Source organism: Molossus molossus, unplaced genomic scaffold (genome assembly GCF_014108415.1).
Source record: "Molossus molossus isolate mMolMol1 unplaced genomic scaffold, mMolMol1.p scaffold_m16_p_10, whole genome shotgun sequence".
Taxonomy (NCBI): domain Eukaryota; kingdom Metazoa; phylum Chordata; class Mammalia; order Chiroptera; family Molossidae; genus Molossus; species Molossus molossus.
The window spans coordinates 9,808,986-9,830,590 of NW_023425345.1; the positions used below are offsets into that span (position 1 = coordinate 9,808,986).

General features: G+C 48.4%; 1 protein-coding gene across 2 annotated transcripts in view; it reads right to left on the reverse strand.

Annotated features, from left to right (window-relative positions):
* Positions 1 to 21,605, reverse strand: part of BTBD11 (BTB domain containing 11) — a 278,882-nt gene that overhangs the window by 97,267 nt on the left and 160,010 nt on the right. For both annotated transcript variants that reach the window (XM_036251811.1, XM_036251810.1), the window contains exons 2-3: positions 10,528 to 10,677; positions 2,500 to 2,704 (exon numbers count right to left, since the gene is read on the reverse strand). In XM_036251811.1, the coding sequence (XP_036107704.1) occupies positions 2,500 to 2,704; positions 10,528 to 10,677 (355 nt within the window). The remainder of the gene's footprint in view (positions 1 to 2,499; positions 2,705 to 10,527; positions 10,678 to 21,605) is intronic.

Here is a 21,605-nt window from a genome sequence, read left to right on the forward strand (position 1 = left end):
AGCATGCTAATATTCAGCCCCGTCCCCCGGAGAGCTAGGCTGGTGGAAAACCATCTGAGCACCGTGGCTCTACCTGACTTTGCCAGAGGAGAAATAAAGAGCCAAATGTTGGATCGGGGCGGGGCTGGGGGAGGGGGGGAGAAAGAGAGAGAAAAACAACTCCCAATTCCAGCCCCACCTCCCACTGGTGGAGGTCTGGGGATGAAGTTGGTGTAAACACTTGACTGAAAGAGTTGGGGGCCCTTTCTTCCCTGAAGGAAAGGTGTGTGTTTTGAGATGCTAAACACCAATGCCCGGTCCATCAGAGAACAAACAGGAAGACGCAGCTTTTGCCTGGAAGGAATCACACAGGCTTCTGTGGTGACACTGACACAATGACGACGGTATTTTAGAACAACAAAGAGCAAACTATCAACTCCTTTGGGGAGGCGGGGAGGAGGGCAGGGCCCCGGATGGCACTGGAAGTCTTGGCTATCATGTCTAATTCTTTGCGGAGGCCAGTCCCCAAGGCTCGTCCTCTCGCAAAGCCGAGGAAGAGGTTCAGAAATGACCTGCTCAAGGTCTCTGAGCTAGAAGCCGCCGAGCGGGGACCAGGCGCAGAGGTCGACCTGACTCCGAAATCCACAGTCTGTCCGGAGGACCAAAGTGAACAGCACTCAAAAAAGGCACGTTCCACTTAGTGTTTTTGCCTGAAAATTCAACCAAAAAGGAACGGAAAGACCGAGCTACGTGACTCCAACAAATACTGGGACATGTTCCCTTTACTCCGTCCTCCCTCGCAGCTCATCCTCTTTAAAACCTGCCCCAGAAAGTCTGGGACCCTTGGGTGGTCTTCTGAGGACGGAGCTCCTAGGAGGCGATGTCCGGCTGGGGATGGAGAGGCGGAGCCGACCGTGGGGGGATGAGTCAGGGAAATGGGCTGTGGCAAAGGCGTGGATGGGGTGGGGCTGCAGGCCCAGGCTCCCCACAGGCCACTGGTTTCCATTCTCTCAACTCTCAGGGTTCGCACTCAGAGGAAGGAGTCTGGGGGAGTCTGACTGAGGTTATTTCTGCCTGGGGACTAGGGACATTTTGCCATCTCTCATCTTGGGCATGTTTGGCATATGGAAATAGACATAGGGTACCCGCTGGTTTGGCCTGGATAGAGGGAGACCTGAGCAATCCCCTGATTAAGTTAACTCCAGACTGGATCGAAATATTAGCGCTAATTTGGGATTCTTAAAAACAAAACAACTTCTGTCTAGCCCAGGCTCCCTCTTCTTCCCATAACCGAAAGCCAAGAGCCGGGGTTTTGTGGAGGAGCCCAATTAAGCCCTAAACCATCCTGGCAGGAACAGAGCATCCAATGGGAATTTCAAAACAACTTGGAAACATTTAACACGGAAAGAAAACTGCGAGGAGGCCAAGTGGGAGTTGTTTAGCTACATGCAGATAATACCTACAACAATAAAGAGTGAACATTTATTGAGCACTTACTGTGTGCTGGGCACTATTAAATTCATCTCATCTTCCAACAGCCCTATGAAGAAATTACTCTTAGTAGCCCTATGATGCAATGAAGAAACCGAGGCATGGAGAGGTTAAACCCCTTTCCCAAGGCCCCCTGGCTTTAAAGCCTGGACTTAAACCCAGGCGTCTGGGGCACAGAGCCTGCTCTCTTAACCACTGTTCTGATAAACAGGGCTCGCTACGTACCTCAGTAGCTGCAGGGAAGAGGCCGTGTGGCGGAGGGATCTGATTTGTGAGACACTGTGCGAGATGAGCTGCGTGGACCTATTCCCAGAGGAAGAGGGGGCGCCTCCCGGCTGACTCCTCTCCTGGGGAGGATGGAACCCTGGGGTTTTCCAGAAAGAAGGGAACCTGGGAACCACTTAGTTCAGCCACTGGTTAACAGACGGGGAGACTGAGGCACGGGGAAGCAGAACGACACAGCCAAGGAGCAGCAGAAGCTGGGTCAGAGGGAGCTTCCTCTTCCGGGAAGCTCTCCCTTCTTCCTCTCCTGTTTTTCCTTTCCTGCGAGGATTCTGCTTCCCCCAGCAAGCAGTCTCCCGCCCGGCGCGTGGCCCGCTCTGGATGAGCAGGTATTTGTGGTCCGAGCCCCTGCCCCTGGGAGGTTCCGGGCAGCCGGATGAAATGAAGGTAAGACCCCAGGAGCTGGCATTCCCCAGCGCTGCCTTCACAAGGAAGCCGCCCCGCACCACCGCGGCCCTCACCTCCAGAGCTTGCAGACCACTCTCCGATCCGGACCATCTACCTGGACCGGGTCAGCCTGTGAAAGTTCATTCCCAAGACTCCCCCGGGGACTCAGACATCCTCTCAGGACACGTGGTCCCCATCTGGACCCCTCCAGGGAATTTCTGGGAGCTGGGCAATTCTGATCCCAGCATCCCTCCCCTCCCCAACCCCTGCACCTCCACGGAGGTGGTACCCACCCTCCCACCACAGCGGTGTTGGCCAGAGGGGAGCTCCTCTCTTTGGCAAGCTGAAGGCAAGTCTTACCTTTCCACCTGAAGGTTGACTTTGGAAGGCTCCACATTGGGATTTTCCCACTCCATTTGCGGGCAGTGCATGAAATAGCAAAGGGTGTACAGGGCCTCAGGCTCCCAGTAGAGCGCCCCCTGCTTGTGGTGCAGGGGCGTGCCATTGCCATGGTGCTTGGCATTGAGGGGCTGCAGGTGATGCATTGCTCGGGACACCAGGTCACCTGTAGACAGAAGTAAGATTTCAGATCTTTCAGGGAGCAAAGACTTGCAGAAAAGATGTGCCTGAAGGTCTTTGAGAAATCCTGTTTTATAGACGAAGAAACTGAGACTCAAGAGTTAGAAGCAGCCCTGGCCAGTTTGGCTCAGTGGTTAAAGCATTGGTCCACGGACCAGAGAGTCCTGGGTTCAGTTCCCACTAAGGGCACATACCTCAGTTGCAGTTTGTCCCCGGCCCTGGTTGGGGTCGTGTGGGTGGCAACCAGTCAATGTGTCTCTCTCACATTAATGTTTCTTTCTCTCTTCCCCCTTCTCTCCCTCCCACTCTGTCTGAAGATAAATGCAAAAATGTCCTTGAGTGAGGATAAAAAAAAAAAAAAAGAGTTAGAAGCAGAGACAGATTTCAACCTCGGTACATCTCATGCCTGTGCTCCTTTTTCTATATATTATTATCATTATTTTTGTTAATCCTCACCTGAAGATATTTTTCCATTAATTTTTAGATACAGTGGAAGGGAGGTGGGGGAGAGATAGAAATATAGATGTGAGAGAGACGTATCAATTGGTTGCTTCCAGCACTACCCCTACTAGGGCCAGGGATCGAACCAACCCAGCCCTTGCCTGGGAATCAAAGCTACAACCCTTCGGTCCAAGGGCCGATCCTCTAACCCCTGAGCAACACTCCCCAGGACATGCCTGCTCTCTTTACCCCAGGCTGACCTAGTCCTTCTTTCCACCAGCCCTGTGCCTCCTTGTCCAGCTCCAAGTCCACCGTAAGGACATTTGGCATCTCGTGGCCAAGGTGCTCTTTACCCTGGACTCAATAATTCCATTTCTGGGACTCTGTCCCAGTGCTAGAATCCAAACTGCAGCAAAATCTTCATGCACAAAGATTTTCACTTAAACCTTCTTTACAGGGTCCAAAATTCTACAAAAGAACACATGTTTAAGAATAACAGTGTGGTTAAGTACACTCTGGTACATCCACCCGATAAAATCCTAAACTTGGGCAGTCGTAAAAATGTTGACATAGATGTGCAATGTCCAAAAACCCTATGTTAAATGGTGAGTGGGAAAAAAGTAAAATTCAAAATTGCATGCAGTGTGATTAGGATTATGTTATTAAACACTATGCACTGAGTAAATACCAGGGGAAAAAAACAAAATGTTGACCAAGGATTTGTGGGTACTATTCCTTTATATTTGAATTATGCCATGTGCTAGCTGGTATCATCAAAATCATAAGCTACCGAGGTGGTGTTTTACCTTCTTGTACCTCCCATCTAGGGTCAACGGGGAGTGCACCCACATTTCTATCTGTTTTTCTTGAGAGCTTCCATAAGAAAAGCTCAAAACAAGAAGAACGGAAAGGGACTGGAGAAGAGAAAAGGGTTCATGTTTAGCCGCCCTGCACCATCCCTCCCTTCCCCAGACACTGGGAAGCCTTTGCCTCGGCTGGGCTGACCATCTATCTCCTCTGAGCATCACTCAGCTCACCCTGCAACTCCAGGTTCTCTGCTGTTATTCTTGTTGTTTTCACACCTTTAGGTGCCCTTTCCTTCATTCTCCCAACTGCTGAAGACCTTTGAGGCTGTGATCAAATTCCTCTTCCATGCAGCCCTCCAGAATGCCCCCAGTCAGAATCAATCTCCATTTCCCCTGGAGACCCGCAACACCTGCTCATACAGTCTAACACATTCCTTGTTTAATGCTGTCATGCTTCCCAGTTCACTGTCCACATGTACTGAGCCTCAAGACCAGAGAACATGACTCATTCCTTGTCATGTTCCTGAGGAAGCAGTAGTTTACAATGGTTAGGAACATGCTTTCTGGACTGAGACTGCCGTCATCATTATCATCACCACCATCACCGTTATCAGCCTAGTCCCTGGATCAGAGGCCCCAAGCGTGTCTCTGAGCAGGGCTGGCCATGGGGACAAAATTGGCATAGGGGCCCGGCTGGTGTGGCTCAGTGGATTGAGCATCGTCCCATGGTCTGAGAGGTCCTGGTTCAATTCCTGGTCAGGGCACATGCCCGGGGTTTGGGCAGCCCACTGTCGTCTCTCTCACATAGATGTTTCTATCTCTCCCTTCCTCTCTCTCTAAAAAAATCAATAAAAAAGTTGTGTTTTTTTTTTTAAATCCTCACCTGAGGACATTTTTCCATTTTTTGTTTAGACAGAGTGGGAGGGAGAGAAAGGAAGAGAGAGAGAAACATCGACGTGAAAGGGACACCTCGAGTGGCTGCCTCCCTCATGAACCAACCAGGGCCGGGGACAAACCGCAACCGAGGTACGTGCCCTTAGCGGGAACCGAACCCAGGCCTCTCTGGACCACAGGCTGACGCTCTAACCATTGAGCCAAACCGGCCAGGGCAATAAAAAAGTATTTTTTTTAAAAACTTGGCACAGGGATTCTGGGCTCACTCGCTCCACTTTAAATCCTGCCCTATGTGTGTGCTATCTGCTGCTTCTCCTGTCGGCTTCATGAACCCCAAACCGTGAATCACTTTAACCAGCTGCCCTGGTCTGGGCAGTGGGAGTCTGAACCCGCTTGCGAGTCCACGTGTAACCAGGTTTGCCCAACGTCAGCCGCTTGGGAATCACCATCATGACTTTTCTGCGAGCTGCAATTTATTTACTTAATACTTTCCTTTAAATTGGCTCATTTTCCCCCCACAGATAAATTAATTTCAAAATTCATATCACTGCCATAAATGGAAAACTAATATTTTTCTAGTGCTCATAAAAAATTTACAGCAATTAAAAATGAAAAGTGTTTTCTGTATCACCTACAACCATCTCCCAGGCTGCTTTGTGGGAGACGCTGCTCTAACCCGCCAGACGTGGGCTATCAGCGCATCTCCCACGGGACCACCCTGGGCAGAGGGACACGCACCCCAGGTCGGCTCTTCCTGTCCCAGCCTGAGCATGGGCAGCTTCACTTCCTTCCCTAGTCTTCACCTGTGGTCAGCTACCACTTACTACAGTACGTCTTCAAAACTGCCCACAACCCTGGGACCCAGGCAGCAGGCCTCTCTAGGAAGAGCCCATCTGTATTTCTTTCTTTCTTCTAAAAAATCTTTGTTTTCCTTTATTGATTTTTTTTTAAGAGAGGAAGGGACAGGGAGAGAGAGATAGAAACATCGATGAGAGAAAACATCGACTGGCCGCCTCCTGCATGCCCCCCACTGGGGATCGGGCCCACAACCTGGGCATGTGCCCTGACCGGGGAATCGAACCGGCGACCTCTTGGTGCATGGGTCGAGGCTCAACCACTGAGCCACACCTTCTGGGCCTCCATCTGCATTTCAAACAAGGAAAAAGACCCCCTTGCCCAAGCAATAAGGGCTGTTGTGTTTTGTTTCATTGTTTTCTGGTGGCACATTTGAAAGATAACTCAGAAACCCTTTTTGCACCCAGTTGTAAATTAATGCCCCTCCCCCCCATGGCCTCACTGAATGAGAGAAACAAGTTCCCAGTTCAGTGTGAAAAGATGACAGGAAGAGGCATTTTTAAATGAAGCCCTCAGTTTCCCCCTCGAACCAACAGAAAGCAACTACGATAATTAATGACGGTCAGATGGAGGTTAATTGGGAGCTTGAGGGCAAGACTGGGATGTGTGACGAGATTCTAAGATCTCGGAGGACAGGAATATGGGAAATGCAGGACTGAGAAAACCCAGGGCCTCTCCTCTCCCCCAGCCTCCGTGGGGAGACTGGGTGGGCCCAGTTCTCCCAGACCTACTCCCTGGTCAGGGAAGGAGACCTGGACCACCTACCAGACTCTAAGCCAGCTGTGAGGTTCACACATAGTCTTGCAAGTTTCCCAGGGCTTCTAAAGACTCACCAGCCTGTGTCAGTTTGGGGACCGTTGTGGTCCCCTGATTTAGCTTCTCATTCAAATATTTTAGACATGCAGGGGTTCAGTTCTAGTTCTCTGAGTTCAAAAGCTCAATTGAGTATTTAATACTTTACTGGAGTTTCATGAAGAGTTCCCCTCACCTGTAGCATTTTCTTCAGCTTTTATTTTCCCTTCACAGACTAGTTCTCTAGTGGGTCATTCACTTATTCATCTGACATTCAACAGGTATTTCCCAAGTTATGAGCGATGTGTTACATGCTCAGAAGGCAAAGCTGAATTGGATAGAGCATAGCAGAGTAGAAAAAGAAAAAAACTGGGTTTGAATTATGACTCTACCTTGGGCTAGGCATTTATCCCTCTAAATCTCAGTTTTCTGATCTGTGCAATGGGGACAATAATACCTTTAATGTAGTTAAAGCACTTGGTGCTCAGTAGCGGCTCCAGAGACGGGGGGTGTATTTTCACCCAAGCCGTAACAGGCTGCAGACGATGACTCTGGGCATCACCACCGATTATGGCAGTTCTGGGTTAAAATGCTGCTCTGCGGACAGAGGCAGGGGTATGGGGAGAAGTCTCAGCCTGCAGGAGCTGCACCTAGGTGCCTGGTGATGAACTCGGGTGGATTTCCGCATTTCCAATTTAGTTTCCAGGAAAGCGTCCAGTCCACAGGGCATCCGGCAGAGCAAAGTGCAGACCCTTATCTGGAAGGAACACAGACCCGACCGCCACCCGGATCTCACAGAGGGGCTCTCATCTCCCCTGTGACATGTAGAAACAGTGGCCGGGCTTCTCCCGGGGGGGTTGTCTCGTGTCGAGGGGGCGAGCTCTGCCTTGAAATGTGGGTTCAGTCCCCAGCCTTTCAGCTCCCAGGTGTGGTTGCTCTGAGACAGGTTATATCAACGTGGACATTAGTGGCTGTATTGGAGATCATTCATACAGATCTGTCATAGTTCCCTAGTTCAACACCATCAGCTGCTGCTGTTAGTATTATTGGCTATTAAGAAGGTCATGATCAGGGATTCTGCCCTCGAGCCTGGACAGCCTGATTCAAGAAGAGCCGCGAAGGCTGGGGACACATGCCCCCCACCTCGTCATCGCAGTTTCTAGAATCCACACTGGTGGAGTAACCTTTGAATATGAAGAACAGCCCCCTGTGTACACAGAGAGAGCGTGACTGTATTGATTCAGACCAGAGTGCAAGCCAGTCTGAATTACAGTCAGATCGGAAAAGAAGGCAATTTTATTATCTTCGGTCGCCCACGTGGCTTATCAACGTGCTTGCTCGCATATGTTCTTCGGGGCCGCTTAATGAATGTACAAACCCATTGGTAATTAGCAGCACCCATTTATGTGCCAACAATTCATATGCGAAAGTCAACATTCAACCACAACGACAGCATTTAATTTGCAGAGCAAATTGTCCTTAAAACAATTTATGCGGCAAGCTGCTCCCGCAGACCGCTGCTTAGGTGAAGTGCAGGGTTTTCTTTTCTTTCTTTCTTTTTTGAGTAAATCCTTTCTTCTAAGACAGATCTGGAATTAAGCAGGACCCCAGCCCAGGTGCTGGACACTGCTGGGAGGGGACATTACGATATCCCAGGACAAACCTTTGAGACCGCAGGGGACAGTGTGTGTGGACTAGCTAGAGTGGTGGCCTTTCTCAGGTCATGCCCATGCAGACGTGACCCAGCACCTTAGCCAGCTTCTGCAGCTCCACGTCCTGAGCGCATCTTGGCATTTCTTCTTAGAGTGATGTTTCCCCAAGGGAGCGGCTCAGACCCGCTATATCTGAATCCCGGGGGAGCTATTAAAATGCAGACATTTCCTCATCCCGTTTCAATTGTTGCGGATGTCTCAAAATATCTTCGCACACATCACCACCTCAAAATAATAGGGTCATCAGAGCTGCTGCTAGATCTTGTTAATGTGCTACTAAAAAAGCGCAGAATGACTACACCACGATTTAGACGAGAGTTGTAGTGTAATTGGTTTCTTGTGTAAGCTTGGGCACTTCATTATATGCATTTAAACATGCTCTGAGGCTCTACAGATTGCCAAAGGGGTCCATGGTACCCAAAAGTCTAAGAAAAATTGCACGACTGACTGGTAAGTGGAAGCCCCCGTGACTGCAGGCACCTCGTGACGTCCGGGGCTTGATGAGGGCGGAAGTGCAGTTTCCAAGCTCAAGTGCCCGAAGAGTAGCTTTGGTGACCACTAGGAACCCCTACGGCTCGAATCAGCTACTACTCCGCTTTCCAGAGGTGCCACGTGCTAACTGGAGGAGGGTGCCTGCCCGTCCAGGTGTGCAGGGAAGTCCCTGGGAAGAGGCGCATCTGCTCTCTGGATCCCGAAGATTCCAGTAGCTCAGGGTTTTCTAGACTCTCACACCAACTCACACTTTAACATAAGCCAAGCGTTTCTGGGTTCAATGCTCTAGTCCCATCAGCAACTAACACACAGCTAAGTCATTTGACAGTCAAGGGGATCATAAGCAAATACGGATTTATTTTCCTCTGGTTGGCCGGGCTCAGAGAGCACAGCCCTAAATTAGGGGCGCACAAGCATGACACGTCATTGCTCAAACTGTGGCACCCCCACCTTCCCGACAATCCCTCTTTTCTCCACCTCTCTCTCTCTGTTTCTCTCTCCCTCCCTCTTCCTCTCCCCACCTCCATATTTCCTGAGGACCTACTATGTGCCAGGCACTATTCTTGGTGCTGGGATTACATCCATGAACAGAACAGAGCTCTCTGCTCTCCACGAGACTACATGGTAGGAGGGAGAGATGGACAGTGTAAAAAAATCAGTGAGTAAAATACAGGGTGAGACCAAGGGAGGGGAAGTGACTGCTAGTGGTTTCAGGTTTGGGAGGTAATGAAAATGTTCTAAAACTGACTGTGGTTATGGTTGCACAGCTCAGGAAATATACTAAAAATCATGGAATTGTATAATTTAAATAGGCGAATTGTATTTCAATTACGTCTCAGTGAAGCTGTTATTGAAAAACAACAAATAGAGTATTCCATAGGATAAGGCAGTGAAGGGGGATAAAGGTCCTCAGGGGTCATAACTGTATCCTTACCCAAGGACATGCCCATTGATTTTAGAGAGAGAGGAAGGGAGAGAGAGGGAGAAACATCAATCGGCTGCCTTCCGTACGTGCCCTGATTGGGGACCGAACCCACAGCCCAGGTATGTGCCCGGCCTGGGAATCAAACTGACCGCCCCATGGTGTACGGGATGGTGCTCCAACCGACTGAGCCACCTGGCCAGGTCAGGGGTCATCATTTTAAATAGGGGGGCCAGGGAGAGGCTCACTGAGAAGACCCCGTTTGGGTGAGACTTGAAGGTAACGAGGAAGCAAGCCCTGTGGGTGTCTGAGGACGAGCGGTCCAGGGAGAAGGAACAGTGAATGCGGAGGTCCTGGGGTATGCCTGCCATGTTCAAGGAGCAACGAGGGGCCCGGGGGCCGCAGCGAGTGGGCCACAGGGAGAGTGGGAGGGGATGTCAGTGATAGGGGTGAGGGCCTGGACGCAGTTCCGAGAACTTTGGGTTTTCCTCTGGGTCAGATGGGGAGCCAGTGGAGGATTCTGAACAGAGGACAGCTGTGATCTGACGTGTACTTTAAAGGCATCCCATTGTGAAAATCAAGTTTAAAAACCACCCTTTATGCATTCACTGTGCCAGGTACTATGGGCATTCGCTCATCGAATCACCACAGGTACACTCTAAGAGAGGGACTATGAGTTTCCCTGTTGTAGGAAACCGAGGCTCAGAAAAGGTGAGGGACTTGACCCACATCAGTGGTAGGGCCAGGGAACTGCCCGGGTCTGCTGGCTCCGCAGCCCTTCCCGTCCCCGCGGCCATCGTGGCACCGTTGTGTGTGCACTACAGCGTGACACCCGGCGGGTTACAAAGCAATGCCCTGTGGGAACAGAGAGGACAGGAGAACCAGCCTCACTTACTCAGCTCTGCGATGCTGCCCACGCGGGTGGCCAGCAAGGACTGCTCGATGGTCCTCAGCTCCGACTGGCTGAACATGGGCAGGTCTCCCGGCTTGCTGGACCGCTGCGTGTCTCTGTGAAGGTTCAGGCTGTCTGGCAGGCACAGCACCCCTGCAGTCCGAGGGAGAGGGGACGAGAGGAGAGCAGACCGTTACTTCTCAGCTCACCAGAGGAGGGTGTCAAACCTCGCACAGCCTCGCACAAACCCAAGCTGAGGGCCAAGGCTCCAGACTCCCTTCAGACATGATCTAGCTCTTTTAAAAGGTTCCCTCAAGGTCCTGACCTGCTGACTTTAACAAACACGGGGCATTTGTATGCACATTTCAAAAGACACAAAACAGGGCAGGTTACGATCTGCTCAGAGATGCCGCGAGGGAAGCCGCTGGTCATTGTCCATGCTCCATCCCAGCGGCAGCTGCTGTCCCTGGGGTCCTGGAGGAAGAGTCTGTGCTGCAGCTGCTTCTGAACACCTGCCTTATTTGCCCAACAAATTTACCTCCGGGTGGCTGGGCTGCTATCTGTTAACAGGGCTCTGGCTTTCTCTGTAGAGCTCAGTGTCAGGAGGTAAAGAGTCCCCGCGGGCTTCTGTAACCTGTGTGGTGAATACCCGCGGAAATCCCTGGAGTCCAATTGTTCTCGTCCCTTCCTTTCCATTCCCTGAAAACGTAGTGAGAAGCTCAGCACGTACTCTGGTAGGTTAATCAGAAGTGGTCACTGGTCCCGTCACCACCCAACCTCCACAGGCAGAGTGTGTTCCTCGCTCCATGACTTTGGGCTTGACTACTCATTCTGGCCAGAGGTATGTTCATGAGCACGTTGGAACCAATGGCCCGCAAAGCACCTGTGTGGTTGAACATGCTCTCTAGTGCCACTACCACCATCATGAGTAAAGCACCCTGGCCAGCCTGCTGGTCTAAGGAGGGCGAGAGACACACAGAAGAATCCAGTACCAACCTGAAGCTTCGAGCTACTCCACAAAGACAAGTCTAATTTGGTATGTCATTGAGAAAGTGGGGTTGTTTGTTACTCAGCATTACGATGGAGATGAGTAACAGATACACCTATCACATGCCAGTCACTGTGCTGTGTTAGGGGCCGAGGACACAGCGATGGACAGAATACACACACTCTCTGTCCCCATGGGCTCACAGTCTAAGCAAAGGAGACGGCTGCGACACACATAATACAAAGCCATACAATACCTGCGCCGTGGTAGGAGAAAATGCAGAATGAAGGCATGTCTTTGCAGGGACTAGTAGTTGTCAATAGATAGGACACGCTAGGCATGTTGAAGGTGCAAAAGAAGCAGACAATGTTTTCCAGCAGTTTATGAACTAACTGAAGAGATAAGACTGGCAATAACAAGATAATTTAGGAACAATAGGACAGTATCACTATACAACCGCTGAATTATTACAGACAAGTGGCAAGGTGAGGGGAAACAGACAATGCACAGGCCAGTAGTTCAAGTCTGCTGCTCATTATAAAAGCTCAGCAAACAAAGGTTCCTCCTTTGAAGATGGGCAGATGTGTGGTGGCACCCGTCACACTCCTCCTCTGACCCGTGCTGCCTAATCAGGGGCTCCAGCCAGTCACCTGTTTCTGAATGTTTCACCCGCACACCCAGTAGGCTGATACAACGAGGAGGGTGACTATAGAAGACCTTTTGGGGATGAATAATGCATACACAGATGAACAATGCAAACAAAGATTTGACTTCAATGTTTCTATAATCATGAAACCGGCCAGGTAAGTGTCATCCTGAGACTGTACTTTAACCATTGTTTTCAAATGTTTTTGACTGTGACTCGGAATAAGTATGCATTTTATATCATGGCCCAGTACACCCACCACGCACACACATACACTTTTCATGTTTTCCATGGAAAAAAAACTTTATGGAAAATAATACTGACCCTCACTATTATCACATGATGCACTCTCAATTTTGACTTCTCTTCTATTTGATTTATTTATTTTTTCCTTTTTTGTTAATCCTCACCCGAAGATATTTTTCCATTGATTTTTTTATAGAGTGGAAGGGAAGGGGAGGGTGTGTGGGGGAGAGAGAGAGAGAGACATTGATGTGTGAGAGACACATTGATTGGTTGCCTCCTGCATGACCCTGACGGAAGATCAAACCTGCAACCCAGGTACATGCCCTTGATCAGGAATCGAACCCACCACGGCCTTTCAGTCCTCAGGCCAACACTCTAACCCTTGAGCCAAACCAGCCAGGGCTTCTCTTCTATTTTATTAATAAAAAAGTCTGTCTGCAACATCAAAAGACATTTCGTGATCCACCAGTGGGTCATGACAGGTAGTTTGAAACACACTGTGTGTGCACTGTGCTAGTACACAGACTGGCATCCGCTGGGAAATACAGAGTCACCATGTACTGGACACTGCCTAGTGCCACGCCGGGCTCCGAGGCGACGTGGAGATGACTGAGAGGTGAACCCTGCACTTAGCAACCCTTTGCTTTTCAAGAAAGACAAGATCGTCACAGAAATCCCCATCATCCAAGGCTGGCCTCCTGCTTGCCTCCTTTCACTTAACAGCTGAGTCATCCTCCCGATGACTGGGGATGCCCTGAGTCATCCTTGCTTCCTCCTGTTTGTTCACCAGCCTAGACATTTGGTCAGAGGCCAAGTAGATGTTGCCCTGGCAAGAATGTGGGCCAATCCCTCATCTGCTGTCCTTGATGTCCTGACTTGTATTCAGAGATTTACTACCCTTGGAGAGCTCACTGCAGACGGCACTAGGTGATCATAACCCAGTGTGACAAGGGACCCAAGATTCCTGGCGATGAAGCCCTCCTCTGGAGGGAATGGGATGGTGGTCAGGGGCTTCACAACAAAGGAGACCCGAGGGTGAGCCCTGAGTGTTTGGAGAATGAAGTCACCTAATCCATAGGAGAAACGACCCTTGCCTGCACTCACGTTTGCTTTCCTGGTATTTGCATCATATGCAGCAAGTTCTCATCCCAGACCTTCCTCTGCAATGTGGCTTCACACACTGGTTGAGGCATCAGCAGACGCGAAGTGGAGTCTGGAACCCAATGTTTCAGACCTGGCTCTGCCCACCTATGTCTAACCTGGGGCAGGTGACAGACCCACTCTGGACCTCATCTCCTCTTCTGTGAAATGGAGGTGACCGTCATGTCCTTGTCTCCCTCACAGGGCCACTAAGGTAGGGGATAAAATCAGATAATGTACACCGAAGTATTCTGCATGTGCTGAGCAAATAGTAGGTACTCAGCATATGTTACCTGAGATGAAATCAGGTAATGTGCACAAACACAGCTTTAGACTACTTTACGCTTTATCACAAGCATAAACAATTTCCCTTGGGATTATCCCTCCTTCTTTTAGAGGGTTATGAAATTTAAATGTGAAAACATAATTATTCAAAGAAGCTTTGAGAGCTAGATTACTGAGATTTGGAAAATCTAAATTGAACTATTATGCAAAGTTTATATACCAGGGCCCTGGCAGGATGGCTCAGGGGGTTAGAGCGTCGTCCCAAGATGCCAAGGTTGTGAGTTCTATCTCTGGTCAGGGCTCATGCAAGAATCAACCAACGAATCAATGTTTTTCTCTCTCTACTTTCCCCTCTCTCTTAAATTAATAAAAAATAGAAGAGTTAAAAAAAAAAAAGATTATATAACAGGATTTATTTCCTTCCTCCCTTCCTTTTCTTCTTGAGGACTCTAGATGGGGTAGATACATCAACTAGATTTTTTTGTCTGAAACTCAACCAGGTCAATAAGAAGGCCCCGGCATCATATTTTTGTGTCCGGCGTAGACCCCCGTTTTGGACTACTCATCAATTTCCATTCCTGGAGCCCAAGACAGCCACAGACCAGGGATTAAAACTCAAGTTCAAAGACCTGGAGAAAGAAGGTTCAAATGTGACTTTGATTGGACCCAAAAGGAATCATTTCTCTGGGCAGAGAGAGGGTGGTCATCAGCCATGGTCTGTGATGAGAATGAAGGGGTCAGGGTCTCCCAGAAATTCTATTACTTTGGAGTGTGGGTCGTGCCTTCGTCTAAGGGGGAAGTTCATTCGGTTCTCAAGAGGGTCTTTGGATCCTAAAAGGTGGTGACCTAATGCCTTTGGGTCCACATTCCCAGCCACAGCCAGGTCCTGCTCTGGGCCTGCCTGGTCATGAGACAGGGCGGGCTGGGCACGACCCTGGGCCCGGACGGAGCTGAGCTCCAATCCTGCCGAAGCCCCTGTGCTACCCTGTTTTTATGGACAGATTCCGTGTCCGAAAAGGGGTGAAAATAGCTCCTTTGTTTGTTTATTGTGGTGAGTAAACAAGAAAATATCTTGAGGTGCCTGCTAAGTACTCCGTGCCCACAAATGGGCAGTTTTGTTTATTTAATGTCTGGATTCAAACAGTTTTGAGGATCATCTTTCCAAAATCTCGTGCAGTTGGAGACAGACGAGCTTTCGGTTAGGTCACCGAGAACATAACATACGAGGGCTGCTCCTCTGGGCGGCCCGGGCCAACCACGTCTCTCACGGGGAGATCAGGGTGCGCCCTGCCTTGCTGGATATCGCCCTTCCCATGTGCAGAGGACGGCCCCTTGCAAACATAACGCCCGCCGCGCTTCCTCTCCTTTCAGCGTTTCTCTGTGTCTCCATCTATTACTGGACCTGGATGCTGTTTACCCGCCGAGAGAAAACCAAACAGCCGTCAGCATGCATCCAGTTGATGCTCATTGATGCTGGTGATGAAGGAGGAGGAGACCACATACATCTCGGTGCCCTGGACACAGGCTTGGGTTGTGCCTTGTCTGTCTTTAGCTGCGAGAGCAGTCTGCCTAATTCCGGTCTGCCAAGATACACCTTGTTTTCTGCTACATTATCCCCAGAATTAAAGCGGAGGGTCCTGGCAGCTGTCCCAGCCTTAAGAAGTGGGAAGAAAGCAGCTGGGGTGCAGCAGGCCAGCCCTTGAACAGGCGCCAGGCGGCCCTGGCAGGTTCAGACTCGCCTCACCATCTCCCAGCTGCGTGGCACACACCAGCCTTGTGACTTGGCTCCTCTGAGCCTCCGTTTCTCCTTCTATAAAATGCCTGACACTATCTATCTTCTAGTGTGATTGGGAGACCCTAATGGGATAATATATATGGACAACCTGGCACAGAAGAGGGGGCTGATAAATGTTTGCTAATGGTCCACGTGAAGTTCTTTGAAGCTAAAGATTTAGGAATTCAATAATAGCACGGTGCCAGAAGCCTCTCTGTTACTGCTAAATTTATTAAGAAGAAGATAGGAAGTTATCAGATTGTTTTCCTAATGTTTGCACAACCATTTTATTTTGAGAGACTTGACGGTGGGAAACAGATTCATGGCTGGCTCGGTGAACCCATTAGTCTGTAAGAGGCAGGCTGCACTCCAATTAGGATAAACCCAGACCATGGTTCATCCCCTCCAACCCCCGAATGAACTACGGTCAAAAGAAAAGTTCTTAGGGAGTCTGAAACCAAAGCATCAAAGAAATAAGAGGCGGACAACACAAAAATGGAGACTTGTCAGAAGTCGGTTTAATGACATGCCCAGACGCAGAGCCTAAAGGACACAGGAGGAGTGTGTGCACCTGCAAAGAACATGAAGACGCTGTGATCTTCTTCAACCACAGACACGGAGCGGCGGCCACAGACAGCAGGACATTCCTGCCTTCAAAGGCTCCCGCCTGGTCGGAGACACAGCCCCTCCAACTGAAATACCGTGGGAGAAAGACTGGAATGCAGGCGTACGTGGGGTCCAGGCGGGCAGTGCAGCAGGGTGAGCTGAAGCAGCCCAGGAGCTTCAGAGATGCTTTCCAGGGGACTTCACACTGGAGCTGGAAGAGGCCCTTACAGCATAGCTTAAAGAGTGGATTCTGGGGCCCGGCTGAAGGCTCAGGGTCAATGGGAGCTGTGCTACTACCCAGCAGTGTCACCTCAGGCATGTCACTAGCCTCCCTGTAACTCAGTTTCCTTGTAAGTAATATGGGAACAGTCATAGCATGATCCTCATAGGGCCACTAGAAGATCAAATGAGTTAATACATGTCCATCTTGGCCCCTATAAATGGCTGAATAATGATGCTGTTATTACTGAAGGACATTCCAAGGAAGAATGTGCACATGGGAGAGTGGTCGGCGGAGGGCGCCAGATGGGAGCAGAGGGCAGAAGGTGGGAGAGGAAGCTGGACTGGGAGGCTGGATGGACCACGGGAAACTGTGGGCTTTGGGCCAAGAAGGGTTTGGACTTAAAAACGAAACCTTCCCTTTCCAGGTGCCCGTCTCTCTACGTCCCCTTTCACAGCCACAGTTCTAGAAGGAGTGGACTATGGCCTGTCTCCATTTCTGCCTCCACTCACTATCTCCATACCGTGTTATCTCCATTTTCACTGGGTGCCCAGCAAGCTCACGTTCATCCTTCAGCGCTCATCTGAAATGTCCCCAGGCAAAGGAGCAAAAGCGGCAGCAGGCTCTGTTCTTAGGAAGCTGCCGGTCCAGAGAGGAAATCCCGAGACAGCAGGAAAAGTGTACCCAGTGCGCCTGCCGGGTGCTGGGGCAGAGGGAGGCAGGGACAAGGCAGGGTGGGGTCGCAAAGGAGGAAGTGCCTCAAGGTGGCCGCAGAGCTGCCCTCCTCACGTGAGCCCGGTGCAGCCAGGTTTCCCTCCCAGGCAGCTCAGGAGTGATGGAGACTAATGAGAACCCGGGTTAGGGAGCGTTCGTCCTGCCAGCAGGACACAGGCAGCCATGCTGTTACCAAGGCGCTGTACGTGGTTCGAGGCTCACAGAGACAGCGGGACGATGGTGTGGCTCTAACACCGATCACATCAACAAGAAGATCAGCTGTGATAAAACCGCAGACAAACAGAGGGCAAAGCAGTCTGTCCATTCACTCCTCCCGTGAGCCTAGCCGAGTATCCACTCGGTGCTACCGCAGTTCTGTGTACAGAGATCTGGCAGCAAGACACTGGAAACCCTTGCCATCTCGGTGTGTGTGCCAGATACACAATCAGACCACAGAGCCGGGGGGTCCTCAGTGCCATGGAGGAAAGCAGAGCAGGAATGGGGCATAGGGAGTGTTGGGTGGGGAGGTGGTCACACTGAGAAGGGGACAATCAAGGAGAGTCTTGAAGGAAGTGAGTATGTGAGCCAGGCTGGTAGCCTGCGGGGAAATGCAGGCCAGCAGAGGGCGCAGGAAGGGTAAAGGCCCTGGGGGAGGTGGGCTTGGCTGTGGGAGGAAGGAACAGAGAAAGTGAGGGGAAAGCAGTGGGTGACAAGGTCAGAGAGGTGGTGAGGGCAGACTGGGTGGAGTGTCAGGCGACTCTAGACCTTGGCTTTTTTGCTGAGTAAGATGAGAGGACTGATTGATGTGTTCTGTGCAGGGGAGGGATGTGGTCTGATTTTTTGGAGGGTCACCCCAGCGGGTGGGTAGAGAGCAGCCTGGAGGGAGCAGCCAGGGCAGAACCCAAGGAGTCATGGTGGAGGCAGTACAAAGTGATTTTCAATAGCAAATGAATGAAAGGCCAATGGAGCTGCTAACTGGGTGTAGGGAAGAACTGACACCTTGACACTATTGCGTCTTTCTATCCCTGAACATGGAATAACTCTGTTTATTTAGTTCTTTCTTGATATCTTTCATTGGAGTTTCTTAGATTTCCTCCTATAGCTCTTGTACATATTTGGTTGGATTTATACCAAAGTATTTAATTTTGGGGTGAGCTAATGTAAGTGGTATTGTGTTTTTAATTTCAAATTCCACTTGTTCATGGCTGTTACATAAAAAAGCAAATGACTTTTGTATGTTTATCTTGTATCCTGAAAACTTAATATAATTGCTTATTAGTTCCAGGAAGTTTTTAAAAAAATTATTCTTTTGGATTGTCTGCATTGATGATCATGTCGTTTGTGAACAAAGACAGTTTTATCTCTTCCTGCCCAGTCTCTATACCTTTCATTTCCTTTTCCTGTCTTACTGCATTAGCAAGGGCTTCCAGTATAATGCTGACAAGGAGTGGTGAGAGGGGACATCCTTGCTTTGTACCTGATTTTAGGGGGAGAGCTTCAAGCTTCTCGCTATTAAGTATAATGTTATGTGTAGGATTTTTGTAGATATTTTTTAAAAAATCAAATTGAGGAAGTTCCCCACCATTCCTAGATTACTGAGAGTTTTAAAAAAATCATGTTGGATTTTGTCAAATGCTTTTTCTGCATCTACTGATATAATTACATAATGTTTCTTCTTTAGCTTGTTGATGTGATGGATTTTAATCAGTTTTTGAATGTTGAAAATATGTGATTTGTGTCCTCTATTTTTTTCTTAGTTTGGCTAGAGGCTTATATGATTTTATTGCCCTTTTCTAAGAACTAGCTTTTGGTTTCACTGATTTTTTTCTATTGATTTTCAGTTTTAAAATTCATTGTTCTGTTCTAATTTTTATAATTTATTTTCTTCTGCTTACTTTGGACTTAAAATGCTCTTGTTTTTCTAATTTCCTAGGCAGAAATGTACATTACTGATTTTAGATCTTTCTTCTTTTCTAATATATTAATTCACTGCTATAAATTTCCCTCTAAACACTGCTTTTACTGCACCCCACAAATTTTGATACGTTGTTTTCATTTTCATTTAGTTAAAAATATTTTAAAAATTTCTCATGAGATTTCTTCTTTGACTCCTGTGTTATTTAGAAGTGTGTTGTTTAATCTCCAAGTATTTGGAATTTTCTAACTATCTTTCCATTACTGATTTCTAGCTTAATTCATTGTGATGTGAAACACAGTATATTCCTATTCTTTTATACTTCTTAAGGTATGTTTCATGGCCCAGAATGTGCTTTATCTTGGTGAATGTTCCATGTGAGCTGAAGAAGAATGTGTATTCTGATGTTGTTGGATGAAGTAGTCTATAGATGTCCATTATACCCATTTGATTGATGGTGTTGAATTAACTTGTCCTTGCTGATTTTCTGTCTGCTGGATCTGTCTATTTTTGATAAAGTGTTAAAGTCTCCAACTGTAATAGTGGATTCATTTATTTCTCCTTTTAGTTCTATCAGTTTTTGCCTTTTATTTTTAAAAGATGTTGAGGCCATTTTTAGCCATTTCTTTCCCATATTAATTTTAATTCTGAATCATTAGTTATCTGAATATGGTTCAAATGTTGAAAGTGATCACACTAGACGTGGAAGGAAGGGGCTGATGGGCAGTGGGGGTAGTAAGGAGGTGTATGTCCATTTAAAAAAACCCTGGACTCATTATTTGAATATATGTACATTATGTGTCCTAATGCAAATTCAGCTGTACCTTTCCCTGTTGCCAACTCTCCCGTTCTACTGTCTCACTGAAACTTGCTTAACAAACACCAGTTGAATTAGTGAATGACTCTTGAGTAGAGCTCTTGGTGGAAAAAAATAGATGAATGAGTTCTTAAAAAGATGCTAACATTCCCACTGAACATTTCTCCCTGTTAGAGAAATAAAAGGGGGTTGAGAAATGAAGAGATTGCACACCAGCTGTCAGAGTATTTTACGCCAAGGACAAATATTCACGATTTGTCATCCCCAGGATGTCTAGAAACCACATCCAGGTAATAGTGGGTGTCCCCTCTGCAGTGGAAGCCCACGTAGCTGGCAGGCGTCCAACCGGAAATCTTCCGCTGGAATTTCTGCAGAGTAAGAGTATGAGGATCATTAATATTCATGGGCAAGGCCCCCAAGGCCTGTGAGATCCTGAATCATCCAGGGAAGATTAAATCATATTGAACCAAGCTTTAGTGTTCAGCTTATTTAATTGTATTCTAAGTCGTCAAAGACTAATTATTTTTAATTAAACGGCCTGGTGACTATCACTCATCGCTTATTTGATACATTATAGTGGGGAACTATTCACCAGGATGTTTAATAAGTTGAAATACGCTGTGGCTGACCGCAGCAAATGACAGGGGCATGTGTGTCTGCAGGCAGAGAGGAGATTAGGCGAGTGTTTTGTGACTAGCTCAATGCTGCTGTTCACGTGGTGTTGATGTCAATGACACATAACAGCGTAAACCTGCCATTGGCCGCTATGCTTGTATATGCTGATATCAATAACTAATAGGGCTTTCCCAATCCATTGAAAATACAGCAGGTCCTTGAATAATGTTGTTTCGTTATAATGTGAGGAGATGCCCTAAGAACTTAACTCTTGTTTCTATCAATTAGCCTATGGTAAACATTGGTTTCGTTATGCGTCCTTTTGCTTAAAGTCACAGAACCTATTGAGGGCATTAAGTGAGGATTTACTGTACAAAGATAACTAAGTTGGCTTTTAAAAACATTAGGATCCCATTAGGCTAAATTCAGCAGCTGGTTACAGAGCAAAAATAAACCACAAGAGAACTCTACATTCTTGTTTGTTGTTGCTGTTAAAAGGTACCGCACATCTGACCAGGCCATGCCCCTGTCCAAGTGAGTTCACGGTCCCTGCTGGCGAAGAGGGGCCCTATCCAGCTATTCATCTGGATAAGGACGCTTCTGGGGAGATGTTTCCTCCTAGCCCCTGTTCTGGGATTTCTTTCAAGGAATATATCAAGTTGCCCAGATATAACTCAATTTTTCTCAACTTATTTATTTATTTTTATGGACCTCATCCACCGAAAAGACTTTTTGGGTATTCTCTTCTCTCCCTCCATCCCCACCCCGCCCACTATATTCACCATGTATTTTGTTTTCTGGTGTTTTGACATCTGGACCTTGCTGACCCTACAGGGACTGCTCATCCTGGGTTAGCCAGCGCCTAGAGATAGCCAACAACTTGCCAGTGAGCGCAGTTCTGAGCCTCCTCAACAGGTTCTCAGCTCCAGGCCACTATGCACCTGCCCGAATCACCCAGGGCCAGGTACCAACCACGAAGGACAACCCCTAGGCCCCAGAGCCCGCTGAAATTATTCAAACAAGTCACTCCCAAATCTGCTCACCCTTCCTTGCCACTTCCTTTGCGTGGAAACCACAATCTCAGGGGAAGGGACCCAGATGGTCTTCCGTCACCT